General features: G+C 40.5%; 1 protein-coding gene across 1 annotated transcript in view; it reads right to left on the reverse strand.

Annotated features, from left to right (window-relative positions):
* Positions 1 to 3,695: 3,695 nt before the first annotated feature.
* AXL (AXL receptor tyrosine kinase) overlaps positions 3,696 to 16,181 on the reverse strand; it is a 227,184-nt gene continuing 214,698 nt past the window's right edge. The window contains exons 18-20 of the mRNA XM_069207542.1: positions 14,495 to 14,654; positions 12,192 to 12,328; positions 3,696 to 9,539 (exon numbers count right to left, since the gene is read on the reverse strand). Coding sequence (XP_069063643.1) covers positions 9,143 to 9,539; positions 12,192 to 12,328; positions 14,495 to 14,654 — 694 coding nt within the window. The 3' untranslated portion in view covers positions 3,696 to 9,142. The remainder of the gene's footprint in view (positions 9,540 to 12,191; positions 12,329 to 14,494; positions 14,655 to 16,181) is intronic.

The raw sequence follows: 16,181 nt of genomic DNA on the forward strand, positions 1-16,181 counted from the left end.
TGTTGTAAAAGTTAATGAAGAAACGTACTCATACATCCGATCTGTATGATGATGATTGATGATCATGACAATTTTATAGCAGATATTTACACAAATGTTTCTCGGGAGTCTTACATTTGCTCTCCTCCCAGAATATATTCATTCTTGCTGTGCCTTGTAGGTGAGAGTTAACTCACCTGGGCTGTTGTGCGCGGGATAGATCAATTAAATAAAGGTCCTTTCACCTCGCTGCCATTAAAATGTAAATGAAATGCTTCCTGCATTGATCAAGACATGTATACAGACAGGTACTGGAGATATTTTCGTGTACTGCTAAGGGGTTTACATTATTCCAGTTGATTAAAAAGGGGGCCTAAGAGTTAAAGTATGCAGATACATGTATTCCTTCATCAAGGACACTTTAGAAAAATACTACATGCTCTGCACAGATCACATTTGTATCTGTAGCTCAGTACAAGTTCTGTCAGGTCTGATTTCCCTGCATGGACCCTAACACAGAGACGGCTTTCAATAAGGCCTATATTTTAAAGGAGACTATCAAGGTCTTGCTCAGGGGGTTTGAGAAGGGATTTCACTATAAAACTAGTAATCCTGTAACTGCCTACATTCGCTATTTAACTTTCCTTCCATGTCGAATTATTCAGCAACTTCAGCTGAGTTGTCACATGGTCAAATCTCCCGCAGGAAACATGCGAGCCATCTCCTGCCAGGAAACAGCTTAGAAGCTCTAGAAGCTTTCGTCTGTGTTCACGCAATGTACCGCTAGTGCACATGTGCTCTTCCGTCACAGGAATCACATCTCCAAACCCACAGTGTATGTCTTTATGATTTCATTTTTAAATGGCACGCTGTTTTGCAGTGTGTAACAAATACAACAATCCCGTGGATTTCCTTTGAAAGTTTAGAAACAATAAAAGTATGCACGGTCAACCAGTGTTCATTTGTAAATAAAAAAGTGCCGGTGCCCAAAGCCCTTCTCCTAAACACGCGGCTCCTGCAATTAAACGTGCGAATACGGAATACTGAGGCAGCGTAATCCTGAAGCCATTTTGGGCCTCTTTAGTCCATTTAAAGCCACTCCCTGACCCTTCAGCTCACTCTTGCAGCTCTCTGCTTTCTCCCACTGTGACGCTTTTTCGTTTTTCTCTTCCTCCGTCTTTCCCATGTGTTTTTTGCTCGCAGTAAGTGCTTGAGGCAGAAAAATAACTGCCGTTGTCCCGCACCAGAAACAATAAGCACAAATTAAGCACTGCAGTTAACTGAAGGAACTCCCTTAACTTCACAGAAAGGGTGCCTAGAATGAGAAATGTATTGTACCAATGTATTTAGCTTTTAATATCGGCCTGCGCATTTATCAACTCCGCAATATCGACTTGCAATATGTCTTCAAGCTAAGTTGATGTGGAGTTAGAAAAGTAAATCTACACTTCTCTAAGTGTGCTTATTTTGACATTATGTTGGTAGTCGGTGCTGTAGAGGCGATATAGATGCAGGTCCAGATTTCTAAGTACGACCTTTGATATACTACTTTAAGAGCTGTAGTAATTGTTGATGATGCTATATGAATACTAGTACATAAAAAGTGACTCATCTAACAATTCTGTTACAAATTATACTGACCTTTAAGACACCTAACCCCCATATTTATACTTGCTTTTGCGCCAGATTTGCGTCATTTTTTTAATGCAAATTTGGCGCAAACCTAACTCCAAATATATACTTTGGTGCTAGACCGTCTAGCGCCAAAGTTTTGGAGTTAAAGTCATTTTTTGCTAGCGGGAAACTACCTTGCGTCAATGAGATGCAAAGTAGGAGTTCTCGGGCAAAAAATGACAATATGGCCTTAGCGTCATATTTATCCCCCGTGCTAAAATCAAGCACAGGGGAAGGGGGCCTTAAATAAAGGTGCTAAGCCTGCTTAGCACCACTATTTAACACCTGGCTCAGGGCAGGCGTTACAGGACCTGTGAGCCTATGTCTATGGTCAGAGACCATGGAATGGGCTCACAGATGCGCTTCCCTAGCCCCAGGGACACCTCCACCAGAGGGAAGCCAGAGGATGGGGGGGACCCCATCACAGGTAAGTACAGGTGAGTATATCATTTTTTCTTTTAAAGTGCCATAGGGGGGCCTAACTTGGGCCCAGTGGCCATGCCCAGGGGACATGAGTCCCCTGGGCATTGCCATTGGGGTGGTGGGCCTGACTCCTGTCTTTACTAAAGCAGGAGTCATGTCCATGTGGGTTGTGCGTCAAAGGATGACCATAGTCTGTTTAAAGGCATTTTTTATGCCTCTGCCCATACTAGCATCATCCTTTGACACACAACCTCCTGTTCCCCCTACGCCTCCCCTTCCCGGCTAGCATCCTTTTTTTTATGGCGCTAGCTGGGCCTTACCGCCGGCTACCGTCATTCCATAAATATGATGCCCGGTCTGCGTCTTGAAATGGTGCTAACCGGCGGTATACTTTCTCACGCAAAACTGCATTAGCGCAATTTTTCATGAAAAAGTATAAATATTCCCCCTTAAGTGCCGTCACATAGGTTAACCATGGCCTTAAGTCTACATTTTAAAGAAAATCGAGCTCATAGCATGTAATACATTTAATTATGTTTACCTCAGAAACAGAAGGTGCTAACATCTTCTGACTTTTTTGTGTACTGTTCATTTTAATTTGTTACTGATAACTGAAGACTTCTTCATAGAGATAATAGACTTGACTGAGTATTAGGTTTATTGTGGGTTGCTTCAGATATCATGCTATATACGATACTCTATCCCACAACCACCTTTTAAGAGTTAGCTTTAACTCACCTCAGGTACCCTTGGAGAGTCAAGTACCTGAAAGATGTGACATGGCTATCTACTTGGAGAGCATCTGTTTTAGTGGCCCTGATAGGTGACTGGTAAATGCCAGTTCACATATATGGGAGAATATTTACAAGCCCCAAGCGGCTCCTGAGCATAATTTTTTTATGCTAAGGTGGCATCAAGGAGACCTTTTCCCCGCATCGGATTTACAAAGTGGTGCAATGCAAGCAATGCACCACTTTGCACCCCACTGCACCACAATATGCCTATGCCAGGTATATTGTATGCAAGGGGGGCATTGCCCCAATAGGAGGCCCAGAAAAATGGTGCAGTGAAATTTACGAGATTGTACTGCACCATTTTTACCCTCATTTTTAACGCCTGCCCAAGGCAGGCGTTAAAACGACGCCCCATCGTTTCCAATCGGCCTCCACACGCATTGCTGGACTAGCGCCATACTACAGTCGACTAATGTACCACAATAGCATCAAAAATGTTGATGCTATTGTGCTAACGAGCACCATGATTCATCATATTGTAAATACAATGCTACCATGGTGACATCAGGGGGGCCGGGGGGTGCAATAAAAATGTCACATCATAGCTGATGCACCACTTTCTTGTAAATATGCCCCATGGTGTCTCCCAGTACCCGTATATTGCCCTAAGACCTCAAGATCAGCGCCCACAGATATTAGGAGATGGAAAGAGGGAACAAGGAATAGAGAAGATGAAGAACATTTTAAAAAGGAGAACACAAAGATAGGAAAGGTGGGGAGAGAATAGTTAAAGAAAACAGGCAAAACAAATGACACAAAGAAGGAAGAAATAAATTATGGAGATTCTACTGGCTCAAAGAAACACTGAAACTTTTTTTTCTAAAAAAGGTTTATTGAAATGAATAAGCATTTTCCTCACAGAGTTTGGTTTTCACCCTGAGATAGACAAAGGTACATACAAACATAGATCTTATTTCATATACAAGGTAATAAAAATATATACATTGATAGAAAAATTGGTTACGTCTCTAAAAAAATTATATTCTCTGTACAAAAAGGAAAGGCCCGTGATTGGGCTTGTTCTGAAAGGCACTTGGCAGGGTTAGCTTGTGTGTGATCATCCCCCCATTTTGTGTTGTGACAATTTGATATTGTCCGGAACTGCAAAAATTGTAATATAGTTTAGCTTTTTATATAGATTTGCTCTCCGAAGCATCTTCACTTCCAATGCATACACCTCACGTTCTTTCTGGCTTGTGGATTCAAAAGCTGTACAACAGACCATGCATCCTAAAATGTATATGAATGATAGTACAAAGAAATCAGATGGTACATAACAACTACACCGTAGGAACTGATCTCCCATTATATAATAAAAGGCGCTCATGAAATGGATAATGTGGTTAGTCACGTGACCATGTCTTGACATCTGTTGGCCAATGGCTTGCCTCCCAGAAAACAAGTAATATGGTTAGTGGTTTGACCATGATTTAAAACATTTTTGAGGCAAATGGATTTTAACTACAATATGGTGGAATTCTTTGAAGCTGAACTTTAGGTGATAGAAAAGGACATTCTAAGGCCCTCATTACGAGTTGGTGAATACTGAGTGTAATAATGATTGCAATCCATATGTTCCAGTAAGTGCTCATCCGTTTTCCCAGGATACCTATTGTCAGGTTTAATCTACTGATAATTATCTCAGGAATCACAACTGTGACAGTTGCATACATTTCACAATTTACTTAGTCACTCCTAAAGAGGGCCAAAGTGTCTTTTTATAGCATGGAATGAGGGCCAGTTAGCAAAAAGTAGCTCTAGTGTCATTTGAGGTTTACAGGGGGTAGATTGGGTTACAGTCTAGCTCTAACTGATTCAAAACAAGGATTAACCTGGATGGCAAATTTAGAGACTGAAAGGAGTTCACTACAGGATCATATATTATTGTGCAAATAGAGCTAGCAGGGGAGATTATGGTTTCAGTGAATGAATACAATTCCTCTGTACATCTATCTGTTATGGAATTTAAAAAGCATGTCATTCAAGGTGGTCAGTGGGGGGTTGGGGAGGTGCAATGTGTTCATAATTATAGGATCCATTCCTGACTATTCCCAATATATGATAATATCTATATCACTCCCCTTGTAGGGAGGCAATATTCAATGGCAAGGTTAAGTCAAGTTTATGTGGTCCAATGACATTTGAGATCTGCTCCTTAAGAATATCAAAATCCACATCTGCCCAATAATGTCCCTCAAATTGCTTTTGATGGATGGCAGCCCCAGGTGATGAACACCCATTGTTTAAGCATGAATGATATAGACTAGATGCAGTTGGCATAGTACACACGTCCCTTGATCAGCCGTTTAAGAAAATGGCTAAGCTAGCACTTAGCCGGAGCAGCTGCAAGAAACTCTTAAAATGGCAGCCCCTTAACTGCATTAATGCATCTGCATCATGGAATGGTCCCCTTGTCACATGAATTCTCGTTTATAGTGTGGTATAAAAACCAGAATCTAGAAATAAAGATGATATTTGTATCTGACTGTAATTAGAAAAGAGGTTTTACAGCATGCACAATTGGTTGATGTGGAACCAGGAGACCTGAGCAATATTCTTGACCTTTCTATTTAAGTAATATCAAATGCACATGTGAATTGGGAGATTCCTGCATATTATCTGGACTGAAGAGGAGTGTGGAAGGAGCGCTTTGTCAAGCATAAGTAGGCATGAACAAGAATTCACTAAATGGTAGCTAAAGTTATGTCACCTGGTTAACATTCAGCCATCAAATGGTGGTTTACAGACTGGGTAGAGATAGTCTTCGGAGCACCAGTGATGATTGTTAGCTCTATCCCTCCATATACAAATTGAGGATAAGTGGTAGGACAGACAAGGGAAAAAGTCTGACTCCTCACATGAAATTTTAAACGAGGGCCTTGATTTACTAAACGTTGGTGCAATGTAATGCAGAAAAGGAAGTTGATGCACTGCATTGCATCAAAGGGAGAGAGCAGAAATATGCCATATCTGCTACGATGCAGTTCTGCTCTCTCGTAGCATTAGCACACCCGCACCACTACATAAAGGTGCATGTGTTGTGGTCAGAATAGTGTTTGTGCAGGGAGGCATACCTTCCTGAAGAAAAAACATTCTTAGAGGTTTATTCCTCTTTGCATGTGTGCCGCACAATACACTTTACTTGCAAAGAGAAAGTAACATGAAGAAATAAAGATATTGGTGCAAACGTATGTTTACTAACTACATAAACTATGGGTTTGTGTCAAAACCTATGGGTAAATGCACATGAATGCCCATTCTCCACCCATGGAATGCCTCCCTAAAGCAAGGTAATGCAAGCCAACACTATACACTGTTTTTTTTTTTTTTTTTTACAAAGCCACGCAAATCAGGATTTGTGTTGCTTAGTAAATACCCAAAAATATCTTGCACTGGAGCTGAGTCGAAAAAGTGATGCAAGCAGGTTGCAAAATCTTAGTAAATATGGGCTACAGTTCTTTGTTTCCATATCAGCCCAAACTGGGAGCTCTCACAAACAAGCAACCCTCATAATTATATTTTACATAAAGGTCAGTGCCATGACCAGAGCAGTCCACATTCCAAACAATTAAAATAATTGCAATATTTGAAACTATAAAATGTTGTACACCCTCACAGGAGAACAAAGAAATAGAGAAAACAAAAGCGGTGTTTAAGAAAAACTCAACTGTAACAAGTAGGTTTGTCTCAATTCTCATGTAATGTAACAGCAGCATTTTGGGAATCCTGCTTGTTTACTGGTAAACAGATGTCAACAGTTGAAAAACAAACTGAGAGGTGTTTTCCCTTCACAAAATATACACAGGTTTCAAAGTGAAAGCAACCACAACTAAAAATAGATGTGGTATTGTAGGTCCAGGTGTGATGGGGTAACTCGCAAGCATTATGGCACACAACAGATACATATAGTGCAAACATTTATATCATCTACAATTTAATGCTAATACAGTCCTTCTGTTGGCAGTGAGTATTTCGGTTTTTTCTTCATGATCGGTCATTAGGACTAGGGTAGACCCAGCTTTGCCATTGGAACGAAGTGTTTTCTTTCACTGGCCAGGATTGTACTTATAGGTACAACATATGCCCCAGCGAAGAGCATGACTATTTGCCTGTAGTCTTGTTTATGCACATTTTTGGCAGCAGGCATCTGTCAAAGAAACTGCAGAGCTGATGGTGGCACTTTTAAGATGGTGGCAGCAGGTAATACACATGTCCTCCCTCCTGGAATAAAGCTCTTGATATTTCTGTTTTAGTCGCAGAATAATTTCATTAATTTCAAATTTGCCCCAAAATAAATCTTAGGTGGTATGATAACATGGGCCCTAGAGCATTAACGCTGCAAACCATTTTCAATCTGTTAGTTCAACAGGGAAGATGAAAGAGAGGTTTGACTGCCAGATGCAACAGGGATTTGGAGGGAACTGCCAACTCTGACAAACTCCACACACCCCGCCCCCTGGACAGGACTCTGTCTTGCCATTACATTGTAACAGTTGGCATTAAGATGACACCATTTTTTTTCCTCTTGGGCACCTCATCATTTTTTATATGATTCTGAATTATTGACGATCACCATTCCATACCATTTGGTGGGTTGCTCTGTGGCCTCTGTAAAATTAGCAAATCCCAGTCAGGTCCTCAGTAGCCTGGTGCCAAATTTAATACAAAAACATTGGGACAACTAACATTAATTTTCACCCTTGTGATGCCACGTTTCAAATGACCATACGGTCTGAACATCTCTTTTTCTTTAGGGATGATGGGCACTGGTGGCTTGGCTGGGGGAAGGGGGTCGCAACATCTCATTGTTATGCAAGACTTTAGTCCCCACTTCCGAATTACTCTGTCTCTTGTAATAAAACTTCACGAAATTTAAAGATGTAATTCATCTTGCAGAACTCATTAGGTAACACATTTCATAGCTCTTTGAAAGGCTAACTTACATTGGCAAACTGCGGCCTACCTTTTGCGATAGTCCTCAAACATATGAATTGATAGTTGATGGCATAATATAAAAGTCCAAAGTTAAAAAGAAAACATCTCTTTCTTCAATGCATTATGTTGGAATTGGGATGTGTCCTGCAAGAACTTCAATTCATATTTGAATGTAACCATAAAAATGGCATATGAAGTTTGGGTACACTAAAATATTTGATTGACACAGCAGTGGGACTTCATTCCCATTAAGTGCTATCAGTGGTTGTCCTTGAATACAATTGTACAATTTGTCATCTTCATTTCTGGATTTTGTAGACTTCCCTCTAAAATATAATCAATTTGAATCTTATAGGAAGTGAGAGAGAGCAGATACTTGGTCCCAAAGTAGCTGCTGAATGAAGACATTACAGAAGACAATAACAATGCAGGCAATAATTGGCAATGTTTTTTATGTGCCATTTTGTTCAAGAATCCTTCAAGAATCATGACTTCTATGGAAGTAGCAACTAGACCCATTTTAGATGGGAAACTTTCTTAGGCGATATGTCTTTAACTTATCAATTCCTTACTCACTTATGATTAAAAAAACAGTTCCCATGTACCTGCAAAATACTCATTGTTCGTACTACAATGTGTCTTCAACAGCATTACTTTCAGTATCAATGTTGACCTTTTCATTGCAAAGTATATCTTGGAGTTCCGAGGTCAGTGGAATAGATGATGGAAATTTAATGGATGCAACAAATCCATCCTCGCAAGAACTTCTAATAATCTCACAGTTTTATAAGAACTGTACCGTGAAATCCAATGCCCTTCAGGTGCTACGTCAAACACATTATGAATGTTCTCTGAACACATCCTCATGAAAAAAGCTATGGCTTATAGTAATCCAATACTCATCAAAACATCGTACCTTTTTGATGGGGATGAATATCTTTTCTGAAACTCAAAGTATTCTCAATCTGAACTTCTGTAAGATTAAAAACAAGAATATCCCTAAAAATTGGTAGGATGAAGGAGACAAGGGAAAGAAATCCACCAAATTTGTCAATATCTTTGTGTGATAAAGAACTGGGTTTCCGTACCAGGACACAATTCAAGACATTTCTGATGAGGGAAATTGTTTGTGATACCACATTTTGTGCCCATAAAATTGGGTTTCACTGACGTGTTTCTTTCTTGTGTTGTCCTTCTTGAATTTGTTTGGCTTTGTGTTTTCTTTCTCTCTGTCAAGATAGCAGTAAAGGGCCAGTTCTAGCTTTGCTGCTATTTTGGCAATCAGCTCTAAATTTAGAAGATGCTTTAGAATAGTCTCATGTCTGTGGGTGGTTGGGTCATTGCTGCAAGCTCCGAAACATAATATCATCAAATGTGCTTTCTTCTGCACCATGGTTGGGCAGCACATTCTCAACAAGCTGTGCTTCACTCAGAAGGCGGGTAGACTCATGAGGGCAGAGGACATATCGGTTGGTGCCGTGTGGCTGGTGAACCTCTGCTGTGACTGCACTGCCCTTGAGGCAAGGTTCCTCCAGTTCTGAGCCCCCAACTGCCCCCAGCTCGATATCCACTTCAGAAGGCTTACGGATGTCTTCCATGTTGACATACAGAATCTCCTCCGGGTCTTCGACAGGAGGCAAATTCTTCAAGATCTTCTGAAGCTCCCAGTGGATAACCTCAAAGGATGGACGGTCCTTGGAATTCAGCATCCAACAGCTACACATCAGCTCATACCTGCAATGCAAAGGTGAAATGTGCTTACAGAATGCCTAGTATACTTCCCACATCAATATAGAAACTAGTATATAATCTATTGCACCACAAATCTCTTGCATCCTAATATATGTATTGCTTTTGAACTAAATCTAGAATAAAGTTACCACTGCTTGATTTATAAGTGCATGCATTCAGACAAAGTCATAGATCGCCACCAAAGAATAGGGTACACTCTGTACTCCCTGCTTGAACATCTGTGACAAGCAGCTGTTTACTTCAGAACAATTAGTTTAACTACAATCTTGATACCAAAACAAACATGATAAGCAAACTATTGAGAATGATCCAGGTGGAATATTTTATTTAACTTTTATGACAATAAGCCTAAGGGTACGGGCAAAATGTGCTTAATTTCAGTCTCAGAACAATCTCTCAGGGTCCTCACACTTTGCAATCTCAGCATGGTTCAAGAGGTGCATAGATACCAAAGATGACTGGGGGTGCGCCTTATGTTACAGGTATAATTCCTTCCATTTAGAGTATTATGAGACCTAGAAATGAGCTGTATAATTGCAAATGATGGGATAAACAAAACGTGGCTGGATTACATTTGCGCAAACAGTAAAACTTATTCTTTCTGGGCAGCGAGCAAAAAAAGAGTGTGTAACGAGGTCCGCTGCCTATAATAATTTGAAGGTGGTGGATAAATTGTAAATGAAAGTTATAACTACAACTTAAGAACCTTTAAATTTTGTGCAGTTTAAAATTGCCTTGTACAGGGAAAATACGTTTTACTAACTGTAACTAAGCTTTAACCTTTGTTTTTCTCATTATATACATTGCACATCGAAGCAGGTCTGTGTGACTAAAAATGGATTGTCACATAAGAGCAATCAGGTGGGGTTATTCACAGCAAATCTGACAATTTTACCTTGGATTCGCCTACAAAGGTTTTGCACTTTAGGTCATTATTTCGTTTGGCTCCAGCAACCCACTTGGGGCAAAATGAAAAAATTGCAGGACCACCACAACCAGCATGCACTGCTCACCTGAGAGGCCCACTGGGGCGGACTAGTATTTAAAGAGACTGATCAGGTGCCTGTAGTTAGACAAGCTGAAGCCATGCCGGTCTTTTTAGTAAGAAAGAGATGCCTGGAACACCTCAAGCACTGACTGCACCTACAAGGGTGAAACACTTTTATATTTTTCTCTGCTGAAGAAAGGATTGACCTTGAAACACGTTTCCGAGATGATTTTATAACTTAAGGCCTGGAATAATGAAACTGCTTAAAGAATTCACTGTGAGTTGCTGGCTTTGCTTTTTCTTCCCGTTTATATAACCTGTTGGGAGTGCGCTTTCACATGAGGACAACTTTGTTTTTGATATATATATATATATATATATATATATATATATATATATATATATATATAGCGAGAGAGAGAGAGAGAGAGAGAAAGAGAGAGAGAGAGAGAGAGAAAATGAATGAATGTGTGTGTGGGTATATATATATATATATATATATATATATACATATATATATATATATATATATATATATATATATATATATATATATATATATATATATATATATATATTAACAGAAAAATAAAGTACTGGAGCCCCAATTCCTGGTATGACCCTATAACCACTCTTTATTTCTTAGTAAAGTGGCTGCAAGATTATAATCCTGCCGCGTTTCGGCATTGCCACGTTTCATTGTGACTTAATGCTTCAACTCCCATGATGCACCATAGTACCATCACATTCTTAGAAATTATGGTGTAATCTTAAATATTGCTTAATAGCATAATTTCACCACAATTTATTGTTCATATTCATTTTGGTGCACAACGTTAAGAATAAGGTTGCCACGTCCATTCCAGTGAACATAATGTACATCTTTTAAAGTCTTAGCAACGTGCTTCCTTTTCAATGCTGCCTCTCACATATGTGGAATCCAGAAACTTGGAGGAGAGGTAAACCCCTCTTTGTTCTTCCTTTCTCACCTCTTTATCCATTTGTATTAGGCTGAACCTTTTCTATAGTACAGAAGCGAGCGAATCATGCCCCTAATAAAAAATACACATTACAATCTCCATCAACAGGGGGCCTCCACCCCTGCAGGGCGGCTCCAAGACATGAGGATGGAGTATCCCATTAAACTGATCCACAGAAAAACGAAGTACTGGAGCACCAATTCCAGGTAAAACCACTTGTGTATTTCTTAGTAAAGTGGCTGCACGATTGTAATCCTGACTTGTTTCGGCACTGCTGCCTTGTTCACAGGTGAGTGATTGCAATTTAAACAGGTGCTTTAAATCCCTTCATATCATGCGCCATTGTGACTCAATACTTCAACGTATGTAGGTATGTATATATAGAGAGATAGAGGGCGAGGTATGGGTGATATATATATATCAATAAATATGATCAAGGTACGCAGATGTGAAGTTAAATGTATTAAATCTATACTTAAATATGAACTTCTTCACAATATTTTGCTAAGCAATATACATGCTCCATTATTGTGGTAGCACAATGCAAAAAACGCAATACTTAGGCATTGTCCCCTAATGTTAAGAGTCCTAAATCCCGAAGTAGAGCTGTTAGAAATATTACAAATTTAAGAGAATGAAGCACAGAAAGGAAGGCAATATACTTACAGCCCATCCAGGCAGTCTGGGGGCTGCTTCAGTCGGTTTCCTTGACGGAGGTAATCGTAGATCTCACTGTTTTCCACACCAGGATAGGGGGTTTGGCCACGGGTTGCAATCTCCCACATAGTTACCCCAAATGACCACTGGAAATGAAATAGAACGAATGTTACTGCTTGATGCACACACATGAGAGAACCTCAATTCATCAAAATGATAGAAGTCAGGATCACCCTATTTTTATTAAAGTGCTGTTTCGATTGATGTAGGAAGTGCCTTTTCTGCTTGGAAACTGGTCAGGTGAGAAGTACATGGAATACATGAAAACCCAACTTAGTAAATACCAGACTGGTGGGGCATGAGTGACAAAACTCGGTTCTGACGAAAGGTACACTTCCTGAGAAATAGTCCACTGTTAAATAAACCTAAAACATCATGGACCAGGTATGAAATCCTTGTGTGGTGTTAAAAAGGGGACAAAAGGTAACCAAAAACCTTTACAATTCCTGAAAAAAAGAACTTGGACCTATGTGCAAAAACATTATTATGAATAATGTCTAACCAGAAAGCAGAGAGAGACAACGAGGAGGAGGAGGACAGACATGATCCAGAGAGCTGAGAGAAAGGGACAAAAAGCGGTAAGGATGGATGTGAAGGGATGAATAAGGATGGGGAAGATAAAGGATAAGTACTATGGCTATGGCAAAGAAACAATTGCCCAGGTTTACAAGAATCTGGTGCATCAGTACTGATGCGCCAAATTTCTTGCGCCTCTCCCATAGCCACCTGACAACACCATGGGTGAACCATATTTACAGTTCGACACACCATGGCGCAGCTTAGGCCAATAGCATCAACATATTTAAGCTATTGTGGCGCTTTGCTCCAATAGTGTAAAAAATGTTGACGCTAGTGAAGCAAAATGCAAGGAGGCCCATTGATTTCACTGGGGGAGTCCTTTTAACGCATGCTTTGAGCAGGCGTTAAAAATGATGCCAAATATGGCACAATTAAATCTTGTAGATTTCATTGCGCCATCTTTGCGGGCCTCCTAACACTGGAATGCCCTCCTTGCATACATTATGCCTGGCACATACATAATGTGGCAGAAGGGGTCGGAAAGTGGCGCATGCATGCATTGAGCCACTTTGTGAATATGACACTGCGGTTTTTGCCCTGTTTAGCCACATTAGCACAAACAAAATGAAGCTAATGTGGCCAAGGAGGCGCTAGGGCCTTGTAAATCTGGCCCCATGTGAAGCAGCATAGCGTATGAAATGGGGTGGTTGGGAGACAGAGAGCAAGGGTTAGTGAAAAAAGCAAAAGACAGAAAAGCTGGACATGAGCAGGGGGATCTAGGTTGTTGGGGAAGGAAACCATGAAGAAGAAAAAAAAGGTTGTTCGTGGGGACAAAAGGTGAAAGGAAAGGGGGCCCAATGGAATCTTTGTGATCTAGGAATATAAAATTACTTGAGGAACATTTTTCAACATCAATGGCATCCATTAATTTGGATGCATCTACCTGTTGAAAGCCGTTATTTTAAAGAAATAGACGATTTGGGTTTGACAGTATTAAGTAATTGGAACAGACTTCCTCAAGTTATTATTTGTTCTGAATCACGTAGATCCTCCAGGAAAAAGAGCCCAGGAAGAAACATTACGGATGATTTCATCTTGCATATACACTGAACTGTTGAGATATTTCTTTTGTGAACTGATTACAAAGAGTTTAAACTTTAGCAGCCCTCATCAGGCAACAGAATTAATTTTAGCCCACCTCTGGGGAACCACCCACAGGTAGTGGTGGGGAGAACATTTGTTCCCAGTTAGCTCTATACCTGAGAATGCCAAACCTGTTGTTAACTGCTGATAGTTTCCTAGGTGGTCTCTATTGCTGTGGGTACCTAAACGGTATATTGGACTCTAATTATCATTAATAAATGTACTCTGGGCTCAAAGCGGCTGCCAGTTGGAAACATCAGCTGCCAGCTACGCTTGTGTAAGAATAGTTTGAAAAGCGGCAAAATACTTTGAAGCTGCAAACCCTTCAGTCGCCAAGCCCTGCAAGTGAAAGACTGTGTAGCCCTGTCCCTATCAATGAGCACATCTCTTCCAGCTAGAAGCTTCATAGAGAAAAATTAGGAAGTCCGAAGTAATGGAAAATCCTCTGTTTTGTGGCGAGGTGTTACATCTGGAGGAAAAGTGGAATTTTCTCCACCAAAGAGATACCATGGTGGAGGAAATACATAGTTGCTACCAGACACTGTGTCTCAGGACAGAGACTGATTTGAAAGAAATGCGGCATAGCTCACCACATCACTCTTGGTAGTATACACCCGATCTGCCAGGCTTTCTATTGCAATCCACTTTACAGGCATTTTGGATATCCGGCCCTGGCGGTAGTAATCTCCATTGTAAATCTTCTTGGAAAGGCCGAAATCTGCCACACAGACATTCATATTCTCATTCAACCTGTTGAGAAAAGAACAACACTGAATATGAGCGAGGTGTTTCACAAAAGAAATATAGTTTTCCAGAAAATCGAGCATGCCCAAAGCAGGCTTTGCAGCACATAAACTGTCACTGAAAAAAAGAACATGATATAGAGACATCTTTTAACACAGAAAGCAGGTGCATGGTAGTGAGAAATAGTTTGTGGCACATGGACATAGCTGTGAGACAGGCCTTGAAGTACAGAAGGGAAGTGGGCAGAGATAGGTAGGCCTTTTGGCATGGAAAGTATGGAAACGTTAACAATGGAAGTTTCCTGGCACGGAAATCTGGATGCTTTCAAACACTAAGGCCCAGATTTACAAAGTGCTTGCCTCAGGTTTGTGCTCTTGTTTTTAATGCAATCCAACGCTAACTCTTCTGCTGGGATTTAAAGTTGACGCAAAGTTACTAAGTTTGAGAACTCACATCCCCCTACTTAAAGTCCCTAAGAAAATGCAATCATAGAAAGGATATTTCACCTTCAGCAATGGCTAGAGCCCCAAATAGTTGCCGTGGTACTGGCAGTGGTGGGGTTGATCCCTCAATACTGTAACAGATGGAGTGACGTAAGAAGGCACTCAGCAAATTGCAAATGGTTCAGAACCACACTGCTCAACTTTTTAGGTCTAAGGTGTCATAACTATTTCATGCCTGACCTCAGGGCACTACACAGGCTCACAGTCAAAGCGATCATAATTCTAAACTTTGTGAAAAGTCTACATGTCTCCGGGCTACCTAACCAGCTTGATACAGCACCGTCTTTCACCGAAACACTTGAGGTCAGCTTCCCTGCATCTGCAGGCAATCGTTCCCGTTAGATCAAAGGTGTTGGCAGCATCTCACTCCTTACATGTAAATGTACTTTATGAAATGCTGTCCCTTCCATCTCAAAATATCCGTAGAATCTGTAAAGGGTTACAAACACATCTATTTCACTTGGCCTACAGCACTGTCACATCATTCAATACCACGAAGCCTTGACTATAGTCTCCAGGATAGAATGACCAATACTGATCATCAGTCCAACCTGAATCAGTCAAACTCATGAGACTGCCCTCCACACTTTGAGGCCCCTCATATAGGGCGTCTGCAGCTCGTCCTTCAAAATGTAAGGATGAATTAAAGGATTTTATTTTGCATACCAGCTCCTCAAAATCTGCACAATGCCATGAGAGTTCGTTATGACAATTGTACGTTTCCTTGTACCCTTACCTCACTGTGCTTTAAAGTGGCAAACATGAGGCATGCAGCAGCGCCATGAAAACCCAAAATAGCATCAATTTTTAAGTTGGCTCGCTTCCTAAACTTACATCTCTCTGGCTTTAACAGCCCTGGGATATGATATATTCAATACATTTGTTTATCATAAACCACCTGACTACTAGGGATCTATTTCTTAATTTCCACAGGTGATCCATTTTGAAGGGCCTCATTCTGACTCCACGTCTTTGTTCGTTTGCCACAAGATGAGATCCTGCTTTGGTGTCGGTGACGTTTGGGTGAGAC

Source organism: Pleurodeles waltl, chromosome 9 (assembly GCF_031143425.1).
Source record: "Pleurodeles waltl isolate 20211129_DDA chromosome 9, aPleWal1.hap1.20221129, whole genome shotgun sequence".
Lineage (NCBI taxonomy): Eukaryota > Metazoa > Chordata > Amphibia > Caudata > Salamandridae > Pleurodeles > Pleurodeles waltl.